At 48.2% G+C, this 16,098-nt stretch overlaps 1 protein-coding gene across 6 annotated transcripts in view; it reads left to right on the plus strand.

The window, feature by feature from the left end:
* The window catches only part of DTNB (dystrobrevin beta), a 228,928-nt gene that overhangs the window by 11,516 nt on the left and 201,314 nt on the right, over nt 1–16,098 (plus strand). For all 6 annotated transcript variants that reach the window (XR_012763278.1, XR_012763279.1, XM_075415135.1 and 3 more), the window contains exons 3-4: nt 10,992–11,059; nt 15,808–15,888. Coding sequence is in view for 4 of the 6 variants with exons in the window: in XM_075415135.1 (XP_075271250.1) it covers nt 10,993–11,059; nt 15,808–15,888 (148 nt within the window). In the remaining 2 variants the exon portion in view is untranslated. The remainder of the gene's footprint in view (nt 1–10,991; nt 11,060–15,807; nt 15,889–16,098) is intronic.

Here is a 16,098-nt window from a genome sequence, read left to right on the forward strand (position 1 = left end):
TGCAGATAATTCCCTGCTGATTCTCAACATTATGAATTTAAATAATAGGCATCTTGAACTAAAATCTCCCATGGGACTTAAAGCTAGTCTTCCCATTACAGTAAAAACAAATAAATCCTTTTTTATGTATCACAGAATCACAGAATCACAGAATAGTAGGGGTTGGAAGGGACCTCTGTGGGTCATCTAGTCCAACCCTCCTGCTGAAGCAGGGTCACCTACAGCAGGCTGCACAGGACCTTGTCCAGGCAGATCTTGAATATCTCCGGAGAAGGAGACTCCACAGCCTCCCTGGGCAGCCTGGGCCAGGGCTCCATCACCCTCAGAGGGAAGAAGTTCTTCCTCGGGTTCAGCTGGAACTTCCCAGGCTTCAGTTTGTGCCCATTGCCCCTTGTCCTGTCACTGGGCACCACTGGAAAGAGTCTGGCCCCATCCTACTGACACCCACCCTGTATATAGACATACAAATACATACACACACTTATGTATAAGTAGAAATAAATGATCATTATAGTATTAAAATGTCTCAGTAATTTTCAGCAGCCTCAGCCTGCAGTCTGAATACTTGGAACAGTGAGTTGAGCGCGTGCGTGATGGCAGAACTAGCGCGGACGGGAGCAGGCTGTGGCTTGCTGTCAGCGTCGCTGAAGTTCAGTCAGCACACGCAGCCTGCACCGTGTCAGGCGCTGGCTGCAGCAGTCACTGCAGCTCTTGAACTTCCATTTCTGGTTTCGGCTTGAGCGTACTTGGCTGTGAAGACTTGTGGACTGCAGTAGGTGTTGGTACCTGTACTGACTTCTTGGCACGTCAAAGCTCTTTGCCAGTGCTGGGTTTCTCTTACCGATTTCGGATTTTCTTCCTTAAACAAAGTTGCTGCCTCTTGATGTAAAGCAGAACCATATTCTGTGGAACCAGCACCACTCTTACTGCAAATGCAAGCACTATTCTCTCACTGCAGAGAAGAAATCTGATGTTCCACGGAGTCAGACTTGGGCAGAGTGCTTGCGTGCTCTCTTGCAAGTTCTCCATGCTTCCACCTTGAGTGGTGAGTGTAAATTTAGCCCACGCTGTCAGAGCGAGAGCCGATGGGAAGACCACAACCTGTGGAAGTAAGTTTTGCTTCCAGCTCTCCATGCTTATCAGAATCCTTGAAACTCTGGGAGACCTCCAGCCGGAGGAGATTGGCTCTGGCGTGCAAATTCCGCCGCAGCTGGTTTTAACAGCCTTTAAGGACAAAAGGCAGTAGGTTGAACCTCCTCTTACTGCTTAATCTTAAGTGAACCAAGAGCTGTCGTGATGCAAATGTCCCCTCTGGATCGCTAAAGGCTACAAAAAGCTTTTTGAGGAAGGAGTACCTGTGGAAATCATCCAGGACAGACCACGTCGACTCCCTGTCGTGCCACCATGCCTGGAAGCAGAGGAAGTTGTTTGGTGATGGCGCTTTTGCTAGAACAGCGGAACAGGATGTTCACCATGAAGCACCTCGGTGTGTGAAATTCACTTCTTTATCAGATTGTCAGTTTTCCCCTCTAAAGAGACCCGTGGCAATACAGACGGTTCGTGTCCGGGCGTAGTTCTTTAAGCACTGGAAATTTCAGCCTTTGGTTGAATGGAGTGTTCTGTCTGAAGATGAGGAAGAACTTCTTCCCTCTGAGGGTGACGGAGCCCTGGCCCAGGCTGCCCAGGGAGGCTGTGGAGTCTCCTTCTCTGGAGATATTCCAGCCCCGCCTGGCCGCGGTGCTGTGCCCCCTGCTCTGGGTGACCCTGCTTGGGCAGGGGGTTGGGCTGGGTGACCCACAGAGGTCCCTGCCAACCCCTGCTATGCTGGGATTCTGTGATTTGGTGATTCTTAAAGCTAAAAAAATTAAATTCCGGTGTTATTCTTCAGTTATCTGTATGTGCACCGATTCTATATGCTGTGACAGTCTGCTAGTCTCACCTAGTGCTTGCAGCAATCCCTAGGCCTCCGATTTTTCTTTCAGTTCAGTTGTGAGTGTAGTATTTACTTTGACCGTGACTTCTGTGTCTTTTTAGCAGCAAGGGAGAAAATAGGTTGGTTTTATATCACGCAATATAGGTTTCTAATCTGGAAAGCACTGGGGTGGGGAAAGGGGAAGGAAAACAAAACCAGGCTAACACGTTATCTTGCTGGCAAGAATGCCTCAGCGTAGGGTAGAGGTGAAAAAACCATCTTTCTACTCTTAAGAGCAAGGTTACATTTTGGGGCAGAAGACAGACAGAGCTAGAGTCAGAGGTGAGTCCCGCGTAGCCTCGCCGTCCCCAGGTCTCGCACACAGCAGCGCAGGATCACGAACGCTCAGTGCCCAGAGGGAGGACGGCGAGGTGTCTGCCGAAGGAAATCACGTTCGAAATGCACGCTAGTTCCGAAGAAGGCTGGAGGGATTCTGTCAGCAACTGAGTTTCATCTCCTCTTTTATTGTCCGCTGCGGAGGCGTGTAAAGTTATGGAAATAAAGGGGTGAGGGAGGGGAGAGGATAAACAGGCAGCCCCAGGTTTGTATGGCCGCTCCTTGGCCCTGAGCTGTCCCTCGGGAGCAGCATCCCGATGCTTTAGAGTAGTGCTGTGAAAGCTTCAGGCCAACGCTCCATCATGGTCCAAAAAAAAGAAAAGCTTAATAAATATTCTTAAAAAGTATTCTTCATGTTCTATGAAGAATGGTAAGAGTCTTAAAGAAGGCAAGGATGCTGTTATTGCTGCTGTATAAAGCAGTGGTGTGCGTACAGATTGAATGCTCTTGTGTTTCTCCTTCATCTCTGAAAGCAGATGGTGGAACAAGAAAAGGGATGGTAGAAGACGATAAAGATCAGTCATAAGTATGAGTGATTTCTGCGCAAGAAACGGCGAGTCTCCAGATTCTTCTGGCTAGAAAAGAGATGATGCCTGAGGAATGTTCCTGTCTTGTCCGACGTAGAAACGGGTGGAGGCAGGAGGAAGCCTCAAATGGAACTAGCCAGTACCGAGTCTAAAAGAAGCAGGAAGATGATGGTCTGACACAGTGTGGTCATTCTTATGTTTCTATTTAAAAGCAACAAACAAAAACCACACCCCTGCAAATTTCCAAGAGTGCTAAACGGAATTCTGCACATTTCTCCATCACACAGAAAAGCCATAGAGAAGACAGGACTCCAAACTACAACTTTAACCCTGACCTTTAAAGCAAAATTCATCCTTTTCAGAAGAATGAAAGCGGAACATCTCTGAGCCTAATTAGAAATATTTTCTGGGAAATTCAGAGCTTTTTGACTTCTAGCTTTATACAAATAACAAGAAATATTGTCTGGGTCTCAAAGTGCTTGGCTTTCAAGAAGCTGAAGCGTCTCCGCTGGCAAGTGAGACTTTTTAGCTGCAAGCACCTTTTGGGAACCTCGCTTTTCTGTGTAATTATTCTGAGGTTCAGTGGCAATTAAGAGTAAGGAAAGGAAGAAAGCAGATTCTGTAATGAAACACTGCCAATCCCAAGTCTTGGTATCTTAATGCGTGGGCTCTTTTGGTGAATTTACCTGTGAGGCACTCGAAGGGTAGATGGCAGGAAGCGTAAGGGAAGAAAGAAGAAATCATTAGGCCTCGACTGTAGAAAACAATGGTACTGTCCAGCATTAGAAGTCTCAGCCTGGATGGAGGTTGGGCACTTTGTACTGCAGCCAAAACCACAGCAAGCTGCCTGGCACTCCTGGTATTTGTGTTTAAGACCGTGCTTGAAGAAACACTGAAGTTAGGATGTGACGTTTCCCTTTCAGTCTTGGCTGTTCCCCTTCAAATACAGGTACTGAGATACAGTGTTTACTGTAATTTTTGTAACAGCCAAATTAATACTTAGGGTAGTTTTATATTAAAACTCCCTGCTAATTTCATCTTCTGCATCCAAATTGATTCCTGCATGGGTTCTTCATCTGCAAGTTCTAATGTTGGTAGGCATTTGCACCTGCAGGTAACATGTAGCTACATGTACCGAAAACTACAGCAAAAGGAAAGAGGTTTTATTATTATATTTCCTGGATAGAAGAAAACTTAAATTCACAGTTACTTTATTTTGAAAATCTGGGGTTTTTTTTCCTATTGTCTGTATTTTTGATCCTTACTTCTCCTCTTTCTGTTTGTCCAAGTCCAATAAGGTTCTGTGTGTTCCGCGTTGCTGCTCGGGGCCGTTCCAGTCATTCCCGTGCGAAGCTGGGATCCACTGGTCATCTTTGCTTCTCACCTCCTTGTTCAGTCGGTTCTGGTTTTCCATCCCAGGCTTTTCCTAGTTACGTGCACATTAATTGCATCAGTCACCCCTCTCGGTTTGGCCTTTCCTTGGCTGCTGGGCTCTCCTGGTGGGCAGGTGTTGATTTGGGCTCACAGGAGCACAAAGTGCATTTGGTACAAGGAATGGCAAAACAAGCCGAGATCCCTCCCCGTGGCAGAGAGGCAGCTGGGGGGGAGATACATCGGAGATCTATAAAATCGTGACTGGGGTGGAGAGGGGGGGTAGCGATTGAGTGTTCCGTATCTCTTGGTAGAAGAACGAGGAAGCAGGGGCAGAAAATCCAGGGAAGCGATTTGCTGAACTGTGGGTTTCATGCTTGGGAATTCTTGCTGCGGAGTGTTGTGAGTGTTAAAAGTTTATGGGCAGCGAAGGGACAAACACACACCGGCCCGTGGGGGGAAAAAAGCTGTTGGTGGTTACTAAATATGGCAGATGGCTGTGGCTCAGGGAGCCTTGGCACTGCAGGCATTGGGAAATTCAGCGGACGTTCTTGGGAAGTTGTACTCTATGCTTGCCCCGCTCTTGCATTCTTCCCTGTGCGTCTGCTTTGGGGTCCGTCTGGAGACGGGATAGTGCATCGGCAAGCTGGGTTTGTCCCAGCAGCGTGCTGTTACTCTGCTGGCAGAACCTTGCAATAAAATAATTAAGGCTTTTAAGCATGGCCAAGCATGTTTCTTCTTATGAATAGCTCTTTAGCATTTTGTCGGAGTTCTTTTTATGACTCAAGTCCAACATCTGGGTTACTGTTACGGAAGTCTTCGGGTCCAAAGCTGATGTTATATGAATGTGTAAGAACTCTTTCTTCTGCTGACAGTGTAAAGCATTGACAGTTTAGATGGAAGGTCATGAACAAGCAAGTGGAGGAAAAGAAGGTTATCAGGAGTAGTCAGCATGGATTCACCAAGGCGAAATCATGCCTGACCAATCTCATAGCGTTCTACGATGGCATGACTGGCTGGGGAGAGCCGTGGATGTTGTCTACCTTGACTTCAGCAAGGCTTTCGACACTGTCTCCCATAACATCCTCCTAGGGAAGCTGAGGAAGTGTGGGCTGGATGAGTGGTTGGTGAGGTGGATTGAGAACTGGCTGAATGGCAGAGCTCAGAGGGTTGGCATCAGCGGCGCTGAGTCTGGTTGGAGGCCGGTAACCAGTGATGTGCCCCAGGGGTCAGTACTGGGCCCAGCCTTGTTTAACTTCTTCATCAACGACCTGGATGAAGAGTTAGAGCGTACCCTCAGCAAGTTTGCTGATGACACCAAACTGGGAGGAGTGGTGGGTACCCCGGCAGGCTGTGCTGCCATCCAGCGAGACCTGGACAGGCTGGAGAGTTGGGCAGAGAGGAACCTGATGAGGTTCACCAAGGGCAAGGGCAGGGTCCTGCCCCTGGGGAGGAACAACCCCAGGCACCAGTACAGGCTGGGGCTGAGCTGCTGGAGAGCAGCTCTGCGGAGAGGGACTGGGAGTGCTGGTGGACGACAGGGTGACCATGAGCCAGCAGCGTGCCCTGGGTGCCAAGAAGGCCGATGGGATCCTGGGGTGCATGAGGAGGAGTGTGGGCAGCAGGGCGAGGGAGGTTCTCCTCCCCCTCTGCTCTGCCCTGGTGAGGCCCCATCTGCAGTGCTGTGTCCAGTGCTGGGCTCCCCAGTTCAAGAAAGATGATGCCAACCCCTACCATTCTGTGATTCTGTAAAGCCCATGCTATAGAGTTAGCATGTACTGAAATGGCAGCGTCTGCTGAAGAGTGAGCACGAAAATGCAGTTCTCCAACGTGCACGTTCTCCCGAGCACTGCTCATCTGTCGGGGCTTTGAAGAAGGGTGAAGTAAATGCCAAGTGTTTAGGAGCAGCTCATCACAAAATGCGAAGGACAAAACTGGATGAAAAAACCCTCTCTAAGTACCTGTTTAAACATGTAGCGTGGTACTGGAGAATCCCCAGTGCATTCACATTGTCCCCTGTTGGTGCATAAATAGATTTGAGCGTTTTTTTCCCCACATGCATGCATTGTAAGGTGAGCAGCCATCTCGAGAATTTTTGTCTGCCTGGTCATTTCAGTCCGTGCATGTTTCTTAGCACTTTTCCCATGCGTTGTGCCACAAATGGAAAAAAAACAAACCAACAAATCCCCACCAAAAACCCAAACCAAACACCACTTACCCCCTTTAAACAAACAGAAACAACCAACCCAAAAAACAACGCAGAACAAGCTGCAGTTTGGCTTTCTTGTTTTGTGATGTTGAGCTCTGTCATTTGCATCTTGGCATAGCAGCAGTTATTCTGGTTTGAGTTCATTCCTGTTTTGAACTTGAGATAATGTTGAAGTGTGCAGGTGAATACAGACTTTCCAGATTTCTTCTTCCCAGCTTCGTCAGGAAGGGATCCTTCCGTATCTGATGGTTCAGGCTTTAAAAATGGGCTTTTCAATTATTCTCATAGATCTCGTATGACTAATGTAATTTCCACAACTTTTCCAAACATTTGCCAGTTTGTTTCTTCTTCTTCCCAGCTTCGTCAGGAAGGGATCCTTCTGTATCTGATGGTTCAGGCTTTAAAAATGGGCTTTTCAATTATTCTCATAGATCTCATATGACTAATGTAATTTCCACAACTTTTCCAAACATTTGCCAGTTTGTTTCCTCTCTCTCCACTCTCTTTGTCTTTAGAATGCGTAACTCTCTGGCCAAGAAGGATCGTGTCCCAGATGTTTGCCCCCTCACAGATAACAGCAGGAAAGAATTGCCAAGGAGAGCCTGTGAATCTGAATAGTGACATTTGATTTTTTGGGGGGTGAGCGGGTACAGGATTGTTGAGCTGTTCACTTAATGAAAATTTCAACTCTTGTGCTCCCTGCAAGAAAGGCAGGAGACTTGGAGGAGGCCCTGGGACAACATTCTTTGGAACATGATTTTCCTGAGACCCTACCTGACCAATCTGTACAAGATCATTCCTGAGCTGTGGGTTAATCAGGCCTTGTTGGTGTATCCCTGCAGCGCGTCGGAGTCATGGAGACACCAGTTTACTTATTCAGATCTCATTTTGGGGACGATGCTGAACAGATAATTCACTCCTTTGCTTTGCAGAGAGCATGAAGGGTAATGCTAGCTCCTTTAAAATTTGAAGTGTGCAGCTTGGTCAATCTAACTTAATTAGGTGTGAATTATATAGGATAGTGTTCTATGACCGTGGTCCATGCAGCTTGAATGGCCTCTTAAAAAAGCTCAAATTCTGGAACCTGCAAAGCAATCAGATGTCTGTAGGAAAGAGATTGATGTCACAGTAATATCATGACTTTAAATGTACATGTTGTTGGTCTCTTCTCCCAAGTAACCAGCAATAGGACGAGAGGCGATGGCCTCCAGTTGCATCAGGGCAGGTTCAGATTGGAGATTGGGAAAAATTTCTTTGCTGAGAGAGTGGTCAGGCCTTGGCCCAGGCTGCCCATGGCAGTGGGGGAGTCCCCATCCCTGGAGAGGTTCAAAAACCGTGTGGATGTGGCACTTGGGGACAGGGTTTAGCAAGCATGGGGGTGTTGGGGTGACGGTTGGACTTGATGATCTCAGAGGTCTTCTCCAACATGAAGGATTCTGTGAGTCTATGTTACCAGACAGCAGCGAAATTAGTTGCAGCCCTTAATATACCGTGTTGGTCTCGTACCCTGCTTTGTTGGTGCTGTTAGCCCTTTCCTCAGCCCCGTCCGTGCTCCATGCACAGCCTCTCGAGTGCTGCTGGCGAGGAGGAGCATCTGGCATTGCCAGAGGCCTTTTCTTGCTGCTGGTAGCACCTCTCTGTGCCTTCTGTGAAAGCTCGGTGGGAAGCCTGGCTCGTGGGTTCAGCTGGCACCCGTGGGCTCCAGGAGATAGCTGCTGGGAGAAATGGAAGTTACGGTGTCTCCGGTATCGCTCTGTCTTGCCGCTCCCTTGGGAGAAAAGTTTCCCAGGGACTGGTTCCAGCTTTGCAGAAAAATGAGATTATCTGGGGAGCAGGGGGTTAGGGAGGTGGAATGAGGGACACGTGGACCCGGAGCCCAAGGACCAGAAGAGCTTATGTTGTCACGATTTTTTTTCTTGGTGTTGCAGAAGATTGAAGTGGTATTGGCCCATCTGTCTTGATATAACAGTCTCTGCTAAAAACAATTTAAAAGCTCAAATAACTAACCTACCCCTTGGAGTCCATCTGTTGTGGAATTTAGAGGCGCTGGCACTTGAAACAAAGCTAATTACTGGTGCAGTAACTGACATTCTCCAAGATGACATGTGTGCTTTGTGTGATGAGGAAACAAAGAGAACAGGAGTTCCAAAAACTCTGAAGCTGGGGCAGTGCGTGAGGACGGCTGGGACTTGTGGGTGCAGAAAAGGAATTGTGTGGGCATGGCTTTCCGGTGTGGGGCTCTTTGACCACTGGCTTCAGCCTGTGCTGAAGCACAGCTCGAGAGAATGCGTTGGGAAGAACCTTGGGCGAGAAGAGAAGGCACTCCTTCTGCATATAGTCATTTACCTTAATAAAATGATTTTATTTTAGGAAGCTGGAAAAAAAAGCAACTTTTGCATATCTGCAAAAATGCCATTGAGGTTTTTTCCTTTAAGAGAAATAAAATACAGAAGCACGTTGGTTCTGAGTCAATGGTTTTCTAAAGTAGGAAAAAAATAAGGAAATAAAATATATTTGCAGATTACTCTATCCCATCATACACTTATTTTCCTTTTATGAACAGGTAAGGAAGAAGGTTATGGTGGCTTTCAAGATGAATATATGTTGTGAGAGCTTTACCAGAGAATAATTAGCAGGCAGTGGACGACTGCTGAGGGAAACTGTTAATCAGAGAGTCTGTGTTAGGTGCCAAGACACGACTCTCTTTCCCTTGGTTGACATTTAAGCCTAAGGAAATCTGTCCTGCCATGCTGCCTGAGGGTGAGCTGAGTAACTTCCTTGGATTCTGGTGTCACTGGAGAACAAGTGTGTTGTATTTTCACTCTGGTTTTTTTTTTCAGGCATTTGAAAAACATATTTAATTAGTTTGTGAATCTGGTAACAAGAATACTATAATGTAGTCATTTTAAGTGAAATTTTACCCTGATACTGAATTTAGTTGCTTTTTTTTTTTTTCACTGGAGTTGACTGATGTTTAGCATCTGTCTTTTAGGACTACACAGGGGAGTAAGCCGTGAGAGGTACGGAATCATCTCTGGGCCTCCTTACCTTAGCGCAGAAGTTCCACTGGGGTGCTGACACTTCTTTAACCTCTTTTCCCAAAAAAGGGAGGCCTGTGAGACCAAGCTATACCTTTTTTTTTTTTCCTTTCTACCTTAATGATCTTTAAGACCTTTCCTTCCCTGACAAATATGGTTTGAACTCGAGCGTCAGGTTTCAAAGTTCAATGAATTCTTACAAGTTTTGTTTAAAGACAACACAACCCCCTGCCCCGAAAACCAGCATCCCCGCAAAAACCCCAGGCGGGGCAGAGGAGCGTTTGTGAGCTCGGGCAGCCGGGGGAAGGCAAGCAACACGCTGTCTCCTTTCGAACACCCGCGTCTCTCACGTGCGAATCTGTGGGGCTGCTGCGCTGCGCCGGCTCCACGGCGCGCGGAGAGGTCTGGCCTGCTTCGTATTCTGCAAACAAAATGTGCTTGCACAGAGAGGGATTCTTTGCGTGGTGCTGCTGTATACGTGCGTGCAGCTCTGAGTTTTGCAAACTTAGGATTAGCAGCTAAAATGTTAGAGTTGCTGTTTCCTGTGCTGTGCATCACTATCAAAGGCATTGACAAGTCAATGGCTACGAGGATGATGAGGGGACTGGAGCATCTCCCCTACGAGGAGAGGTTGAGGGAGCTGGGCTTGTTCAGCCTGGAGAAGAGAAGGCTGCGAGGGGACCTTATAAATGCTTATAAATCACAGAATCACAGAATAGTAGGGGTTGGAAGGGACCTCTGTGGGTCATCTAGTCCAACCCCCCTGCCGAAACAGGGTCACCTACAGCAGGCTGCACAGGACCTTGTCCAGGCGGGGCTGGAATATCTCCAGAGAAGGAGACTCCACAACCTCCCTGGGCAGCCTGGGCCAGGGCTCCGTCACCCTCAGAGGGAAGAAGTTCTTCCTCATGTTCAGCTGGAACTTCCTGTGCCTCAGTTTGTGCCCGTTGCCCCTTGTCCTGCCACTGGGCACCACTGAAAAGAGCTTGGCCCCATCCTCCTGACACCCACCCTGCAGATATTTAGAGGCATTTCGAAGGTCCCCTCGCAGCCTTCTCTTCTTCAGACTGAACAAGCCCAGCTCCCTCAGCCTCTCCTTGTAGGGGAGATGCTCCAGTCCCCTCACCATCCTCGTAGCCCTCCGCTGGACTCTGAAGGGTGGGAAGAACTTCTTCCCTCTGAGGGTGACGGAGCCCTGGTCCAGGCTGCCCAGGGAGGTTGAGGAGTCTCCTTCTCTGGAGATATTCCAGCCCCGCCTGGACAAGATCCTGTGCAGCCTGCTGTGGGTGACCCTGCTTCGGCAGGAGGGTTGGACTAGATGACCCACAGAGGTCCCTTCCAACCCCTGCTATTCTGTGGTTCTGTGAAAAGTGTGTCGTTATGGAATACGACCGTTACGAAGAGACGTCTGTCTGTCTACTGGTCTTACCAAATATAATCAAACTGTTTCAGCTGAGGGATAAAATAACATTGTTCACATAAGTTGCTCTTGTAACAGAAATTCTAGCACAAACAGTGTTTGCCATTTTTGTCTTCAGAATGATTGAGGAGAGTGGGAAGAGGAGGAGGACCATGGCAGAGAAGAGACAGCTGTTCATGGAAATGAGTAAGTAAGAGATCTGAAGGCTTAATGTCACTTGTTCTTTACTGAGAGCTTCGCTTTGATGGTTTTACCAGATCATTTACATCTTGTTTCCACAAGACCATTGCCTCATCTAGTGAAAAGCATCTTGGGTGCTCCTGGGTGCTGGTCAGGAGGAGAAGACGTGCGGTGGGTCACAACTGCCTGGAAAGGTCGTTCATTTCCAGGCTTTGTGAAGTTGCTTCTGTAAGGAACATTCACATTTCTCATATATGGCCATATCTAAAGTTTGTGGACAGCTGTTAAAATAAGTAATGACAACAGACAGGTCACCTGTTACCTTTAGATAAATAAGTAAATAAAAATCGCACCGCAGTGCTGGTGTGGCTCAGAAGAGAAACAGTTTGGGGGGTTTGGGGGGTTGGTTTTTGTGCAGGACCATTCTCTAAAAGAGAGGCTGCGATTGTTACTAGAAATCAAATGCCTGTCCAGACATAATATAATTAAAGGAATGAGAAGTAGCCTTTTAAAAAGATACTAAGATCGTATGTTTGCATGTCATCATATTATTTTACACAGGATGGAATGACATTCCTGGGTTAGGCAAGCCTGTCCTGTAACTCCCATTATAGGCTGAAGAAGGTCTGTCTTAAAACAACAGTATATTCGTGCCATTTTGGTGAGGGAATTCCAGAGCAACATTCTTACTGTGGTTATAAGCATCCTATAATTTCGGGAACAGTTTCATTCCTGGCTAATGGAGATCTGCTTCCCCTCATGTGGGACCGGCCTTGGGTAGTGTTGCTCCCCACCTTCCCGGCTTGCTTTGCGTTGGCGTTGGTAGCCGTGGCCCTTTTTGGCTTGTTCAGCATACGGCTCAAGCTGACCCTGGTACTCTCCCTCCATACACCTCCTCTCCTGTTCTTCTCTGCCTCTGCGGTTTTACTGGAGCCAGGGCGACAGAGATGGGCGTGATGTCCTGGATGAAATCTCATCAGAACCTCTGAAGGCGACAGCAGTACTTCTCCACAAGAAACGCTTTGGCGGGTGCAGCTGAGTATTCCCTTTGCCTCATCACTTTGAAGTGTTGTAGTCGTCGCGTGATCGTTCAGTACAGAAGCTGACTTTGTAGGTTGTAGCTTTGGCTAAATTGTTAAAAATATGCAGAATTCTTCTGATTATACACGGTGTCTCTTTTTGCAGCTGTGGTTCTTGCTGTGCGTTATCAGTGAAGGAGCTGCTGGTGTGCAGACATTGCGAGCTGCCTTGCTCTGTAAGGCTCTTGAGCGTATCGGCATGAGAGATCTGTGGTCCTCAGGCTTCACTTTAGGTTCTGCTCCCCCTCTACTCAGCCCTAGTGAGGCCCCATCTGCAGTGCTGGGTCCAGTGCTGGGCTCCCCAGTTCAAAAAAGATGAGGAGCTACTGGAGAGAGTCCAGCGCAGGGCTGTGAGGATGAGGAGGGGACTGGAGCATCTCTCCTCCGAGGAGAGGCTGAGGGAGCTGGGCTTGTTCAGCCTGGAGAAGAGAAGGCTGCGAGGGGACCTTGGAAATGCCTCTAAATATCTGCAGGGTGGGGGTCAGGAGGACGGGGCCAGACTCTTTCCAGTGGTGCCCAGCGACAGGACAAGGGGCACCGGGCACAAACTGAAGCCTGGGAAGCTCCAGCTGAACCCGAGGAAGAACTTCTTCCCTCTGAGGGTGCCGGAGCCCTGGCCCAGGCTGCCCAGAGGGGCTGTGGAGTCTCCTTCTCTGGAGATATTCCAGCCCCGCCTGGCCGCGGTGCTGTGCCCCCTGCTCTGGGTGACCCTGCTTGGGCAGGGGGTTGGGCTGGGTGACCCACAGAGGTCCCTGCCCACCCCGACCATGCTGGGACTCTGTGATTCACCTGTCCTGGGGTGGAATATCCCACTGTGAAGTGAACTCATAAATGTTTTCCTTTCTGGGTGAGCCTCACACACAGAGTAGATGTGCGGCGTGCAAAATTGATGCTTTCAGTGAGCATTTGTTGTGGGTCGACGCAGGAATCTGCTGAGGTGCTTAGAGGGTTGCTGGTGTGAGACGAGCAGGCCACGGCATTGCCCCGCGCTGGACGTGCTGCCCGAGGGGTGTGTGTTGGCTCTGTAGTGCTTGGAGCTGTCTGACGGGCGAGAGTTCTGCGCGAGCTCTTCTGGTTTCTCTGATCTGCAGGATGCGCGTGGCGTTTGTCTTCCGGCAGCGTGTAAAGACGATGGAGCCAGCCTTTTCTCAGCCCAGCGGCACGATGCAAGGCGACGGGCGCAGACTGGAACACAGCAAGTGCCATCTGAATGTCAGAAAAAGTTATTTTTGCTGTAGGCGTGGTTGAGCCCTGGGAGAGGTTGCTGAGCGAAGCTGGGCAGTCTCCATGCTGGCAGATACTCAAAACGTGTCCGAACCCAGTCTGGGGCAGATTGCTGTAGCTGGCCCCACTTGAGCAGGGCGGTGGGACTAGGTGACCTCCAGCAGACCCTTCCAGCCTCTACTGACCTGTTCTGAGCTGGAGAGTCTCTTGAAAACACGTCCCATTTTATCTTCAGACGGTTAGAGGAGTTACCTTGTGGAAGCTGTTGTGGTAAGGTTACACAGGAAGACAAGAACAGAAAGTGGATGACTTCTTTTTGGTTTTGTTTTTGCAAGTAGCTGTTAAAAGACCTTATATATATATATAGAAGACCTTATTTATATATATATAAATACATACATGTATATTTTATATATATTTGTATCACAGAATCACAGAATAGTAGGGGTTGGAAGAGACCTCTGTGGGTCATCTAGTCCAACCCTCCTGCCGAAGCAGGGTCACCCAGAGCAGGCTGCACAGGACCTTGTCCAGGCGGGTCTTGAATATCTCCAGAGAAGGAGACTCCACAGCCTCCCTGGGCAGCCTGTTCCAGGGCTCCGTCACCCTCAGAGGGAAGAAGTTCTTCCTCACGTTCAGACGGAACTTCCTGTGCCTCAGTTTGTATATGTATATTTTATATAGATAAAGCATTTTGTGAAGACTCATGGTCTGTGGAAGTGCTTTCTGTGGTTTGAGAGGTAGAAGTATGCACCCAAATTGATAGTTTTGATAGAATCTAGCACAGAATCATGAAGGATGGAAAAGACCTCTAAGATCATGGAGTCAAAGTAGAAAATACAAAATGAGCTGTTTTGTTGCAGCCTTGGATCTGAATACTCCAGCTTGTGTCACCTGGCCAAGTACTTTCCTGAAAGGTAGCAGACCAGTTTTCTGAAGGTGCTGCTGTGAAATAACGCACGGCAGTTCGCTGCCCCATCCTCCCAAGCCGAACGCTCCTCGGACGACGGCCGGCCTGGTGCTGCTGTTAGGGAGGCTGGCGTGGGGAGCCTTGGATCGGGAAGCCGGGCAGCCTCCTCACCGAGCGCGTGAGAGTCTGGGCACCTCATGCTCTGCGTCAGCGGCGAAGAGGGAGAATCGGTGCGTGTCACGTCCCTCGCTCTCCGAGAACAAGCAGATGCTTTGCCATGTGTGCAGATGCTTTGGCGTTGTCTTTGTGAAATTGTAATGAAAGATCTAAAAGACAAGACTGCTTGCTTTCTTAAATTTGCAACTGTGAGTCAGTGGGTGCCTGCACAAAGGTAATTCGAACGAGGTGTTTGCAAGCTGGCTTCTGAATGCAGAGTGTAGGAGGGAAGAAGTTACCACCTTTGAGCAAGACTCCCCGATACGGCAATCGGATGCCTGCTTCCGGAGGATGTGGTGTGGTTTTTTGTTTTTAATTGTCTTTTAGAAGTCTGGATTCTCTAAGTCAGTTATCCCCATGTCTCATCTAGGCTCTGGCTTTTGAGAGAAGTATGACAGACTGCGGCAGATCCTGCTTTTAGGCACTCCTGTGAGACTACGAGAGCCAGGAGCCACAGGCCCCCGAGCCATTGCCCACGTGCGACTGGGTGGTTTCAGACTGCACCTTAGGGCTCTGTTGATTGTAGGACGCAGCCGCTAATGCCATTGAAATGTGAGCCATTTAAAAGGCTTTTTGGTTTATGATTAATCGGATTTTCAAGACTTGTTGGCTTCTTCCAATTGGAAATGATCAATACTGGACTTTGAACCAGTATCGTTCGTCACCCCCGCATCACGTACTGCCTGATTTGATCAGTGGAGGAGGTAGGCAGATGTGTTTGGCAGAGGGCTGACAGCTTTCTGAAGCGGCTCAAGGTTGTAATGGGCAGGGTAGTTGCTGGAACTGGTAGGCGTGGTACAGACTAGGAGGGAGGAGAGCATTCAGCTTCTTCATGTCGTGTGAAGGTGTAGCACTTCCACAGCTTGACGTGGGAGGTGGTTGGTGAAGATAAGATCTTTTTTTTTTTTTTTTCTTCTTCTATGCTTTTTCTTCTGCTTCTTACCCAATTTGGATCTATTTGGGAGACCAAAAGCACGCTCCTGATTGGGCTGCAATGCAGGTGGTGGTAGGAGTACCAACCCCCCTCCTTGCTCTGTCTCTTATCTTTTGTGTCCGTGTCTTCCACCATCAGTGCACTCTGCTTCCTTACCCACTCACCGCTTCCTTCTGGCTTCCTGTGAAGGTACTCGTATCAGGCTTCACCTCAGGTCAGTTCGTAATACGCTGCTCAAAATCCCTTTACCATGAGATGCCTAATGAATGTCATGTCCCTGTGACAAAGGTGATGTGTGTGAAGAAGCACTCACCCCATTTCTGAAGTATTTCTCTCAGATAAGCTGAATGTTACAGAGGAAAGAAAAACACAAACTTTTTTTTATTCATAGGAGCACAGAATTTTGATGTCATCAGACTTTCAACGTATCGAACAGCCTGTAAACTGCGGTTTGTACAGAAAAGATGTAATCGTAAGTTATAATTACTCTTTATCTTAACAAATTTTTCATGCATGATTGTTCCAAATACTCTGCCCCTGTGAATGTGAAGTATAACAAGAATAAGCAAACATTTTACCAGACAAGGGTAGTTGTTACTCAAACTAAACAGAGGTTAAATATATAACTAAAAAGAGGCAGCCATCTTTGAAGATATTACAGAGTGTTGGACAGTTTTGTTCT

This window comes from Opisthocomus hoazin, chromosome 2 (genome assembly GCF_030867145.1).
Source record: "Opisthocomus hoazin isolate bOpiHoa1 chromosome 2, bOpiHoa1.hap1, whole genome shotgun sequence".
In the NCBI taxonomy this organism is placed as follows: domain Eukaryota; kingdom Metazoa; phylum Chordata; class Aves; order Opisthocomiformes; family Opisthocomidae; genus Opisthocomus; species Opisthocomus hoazin.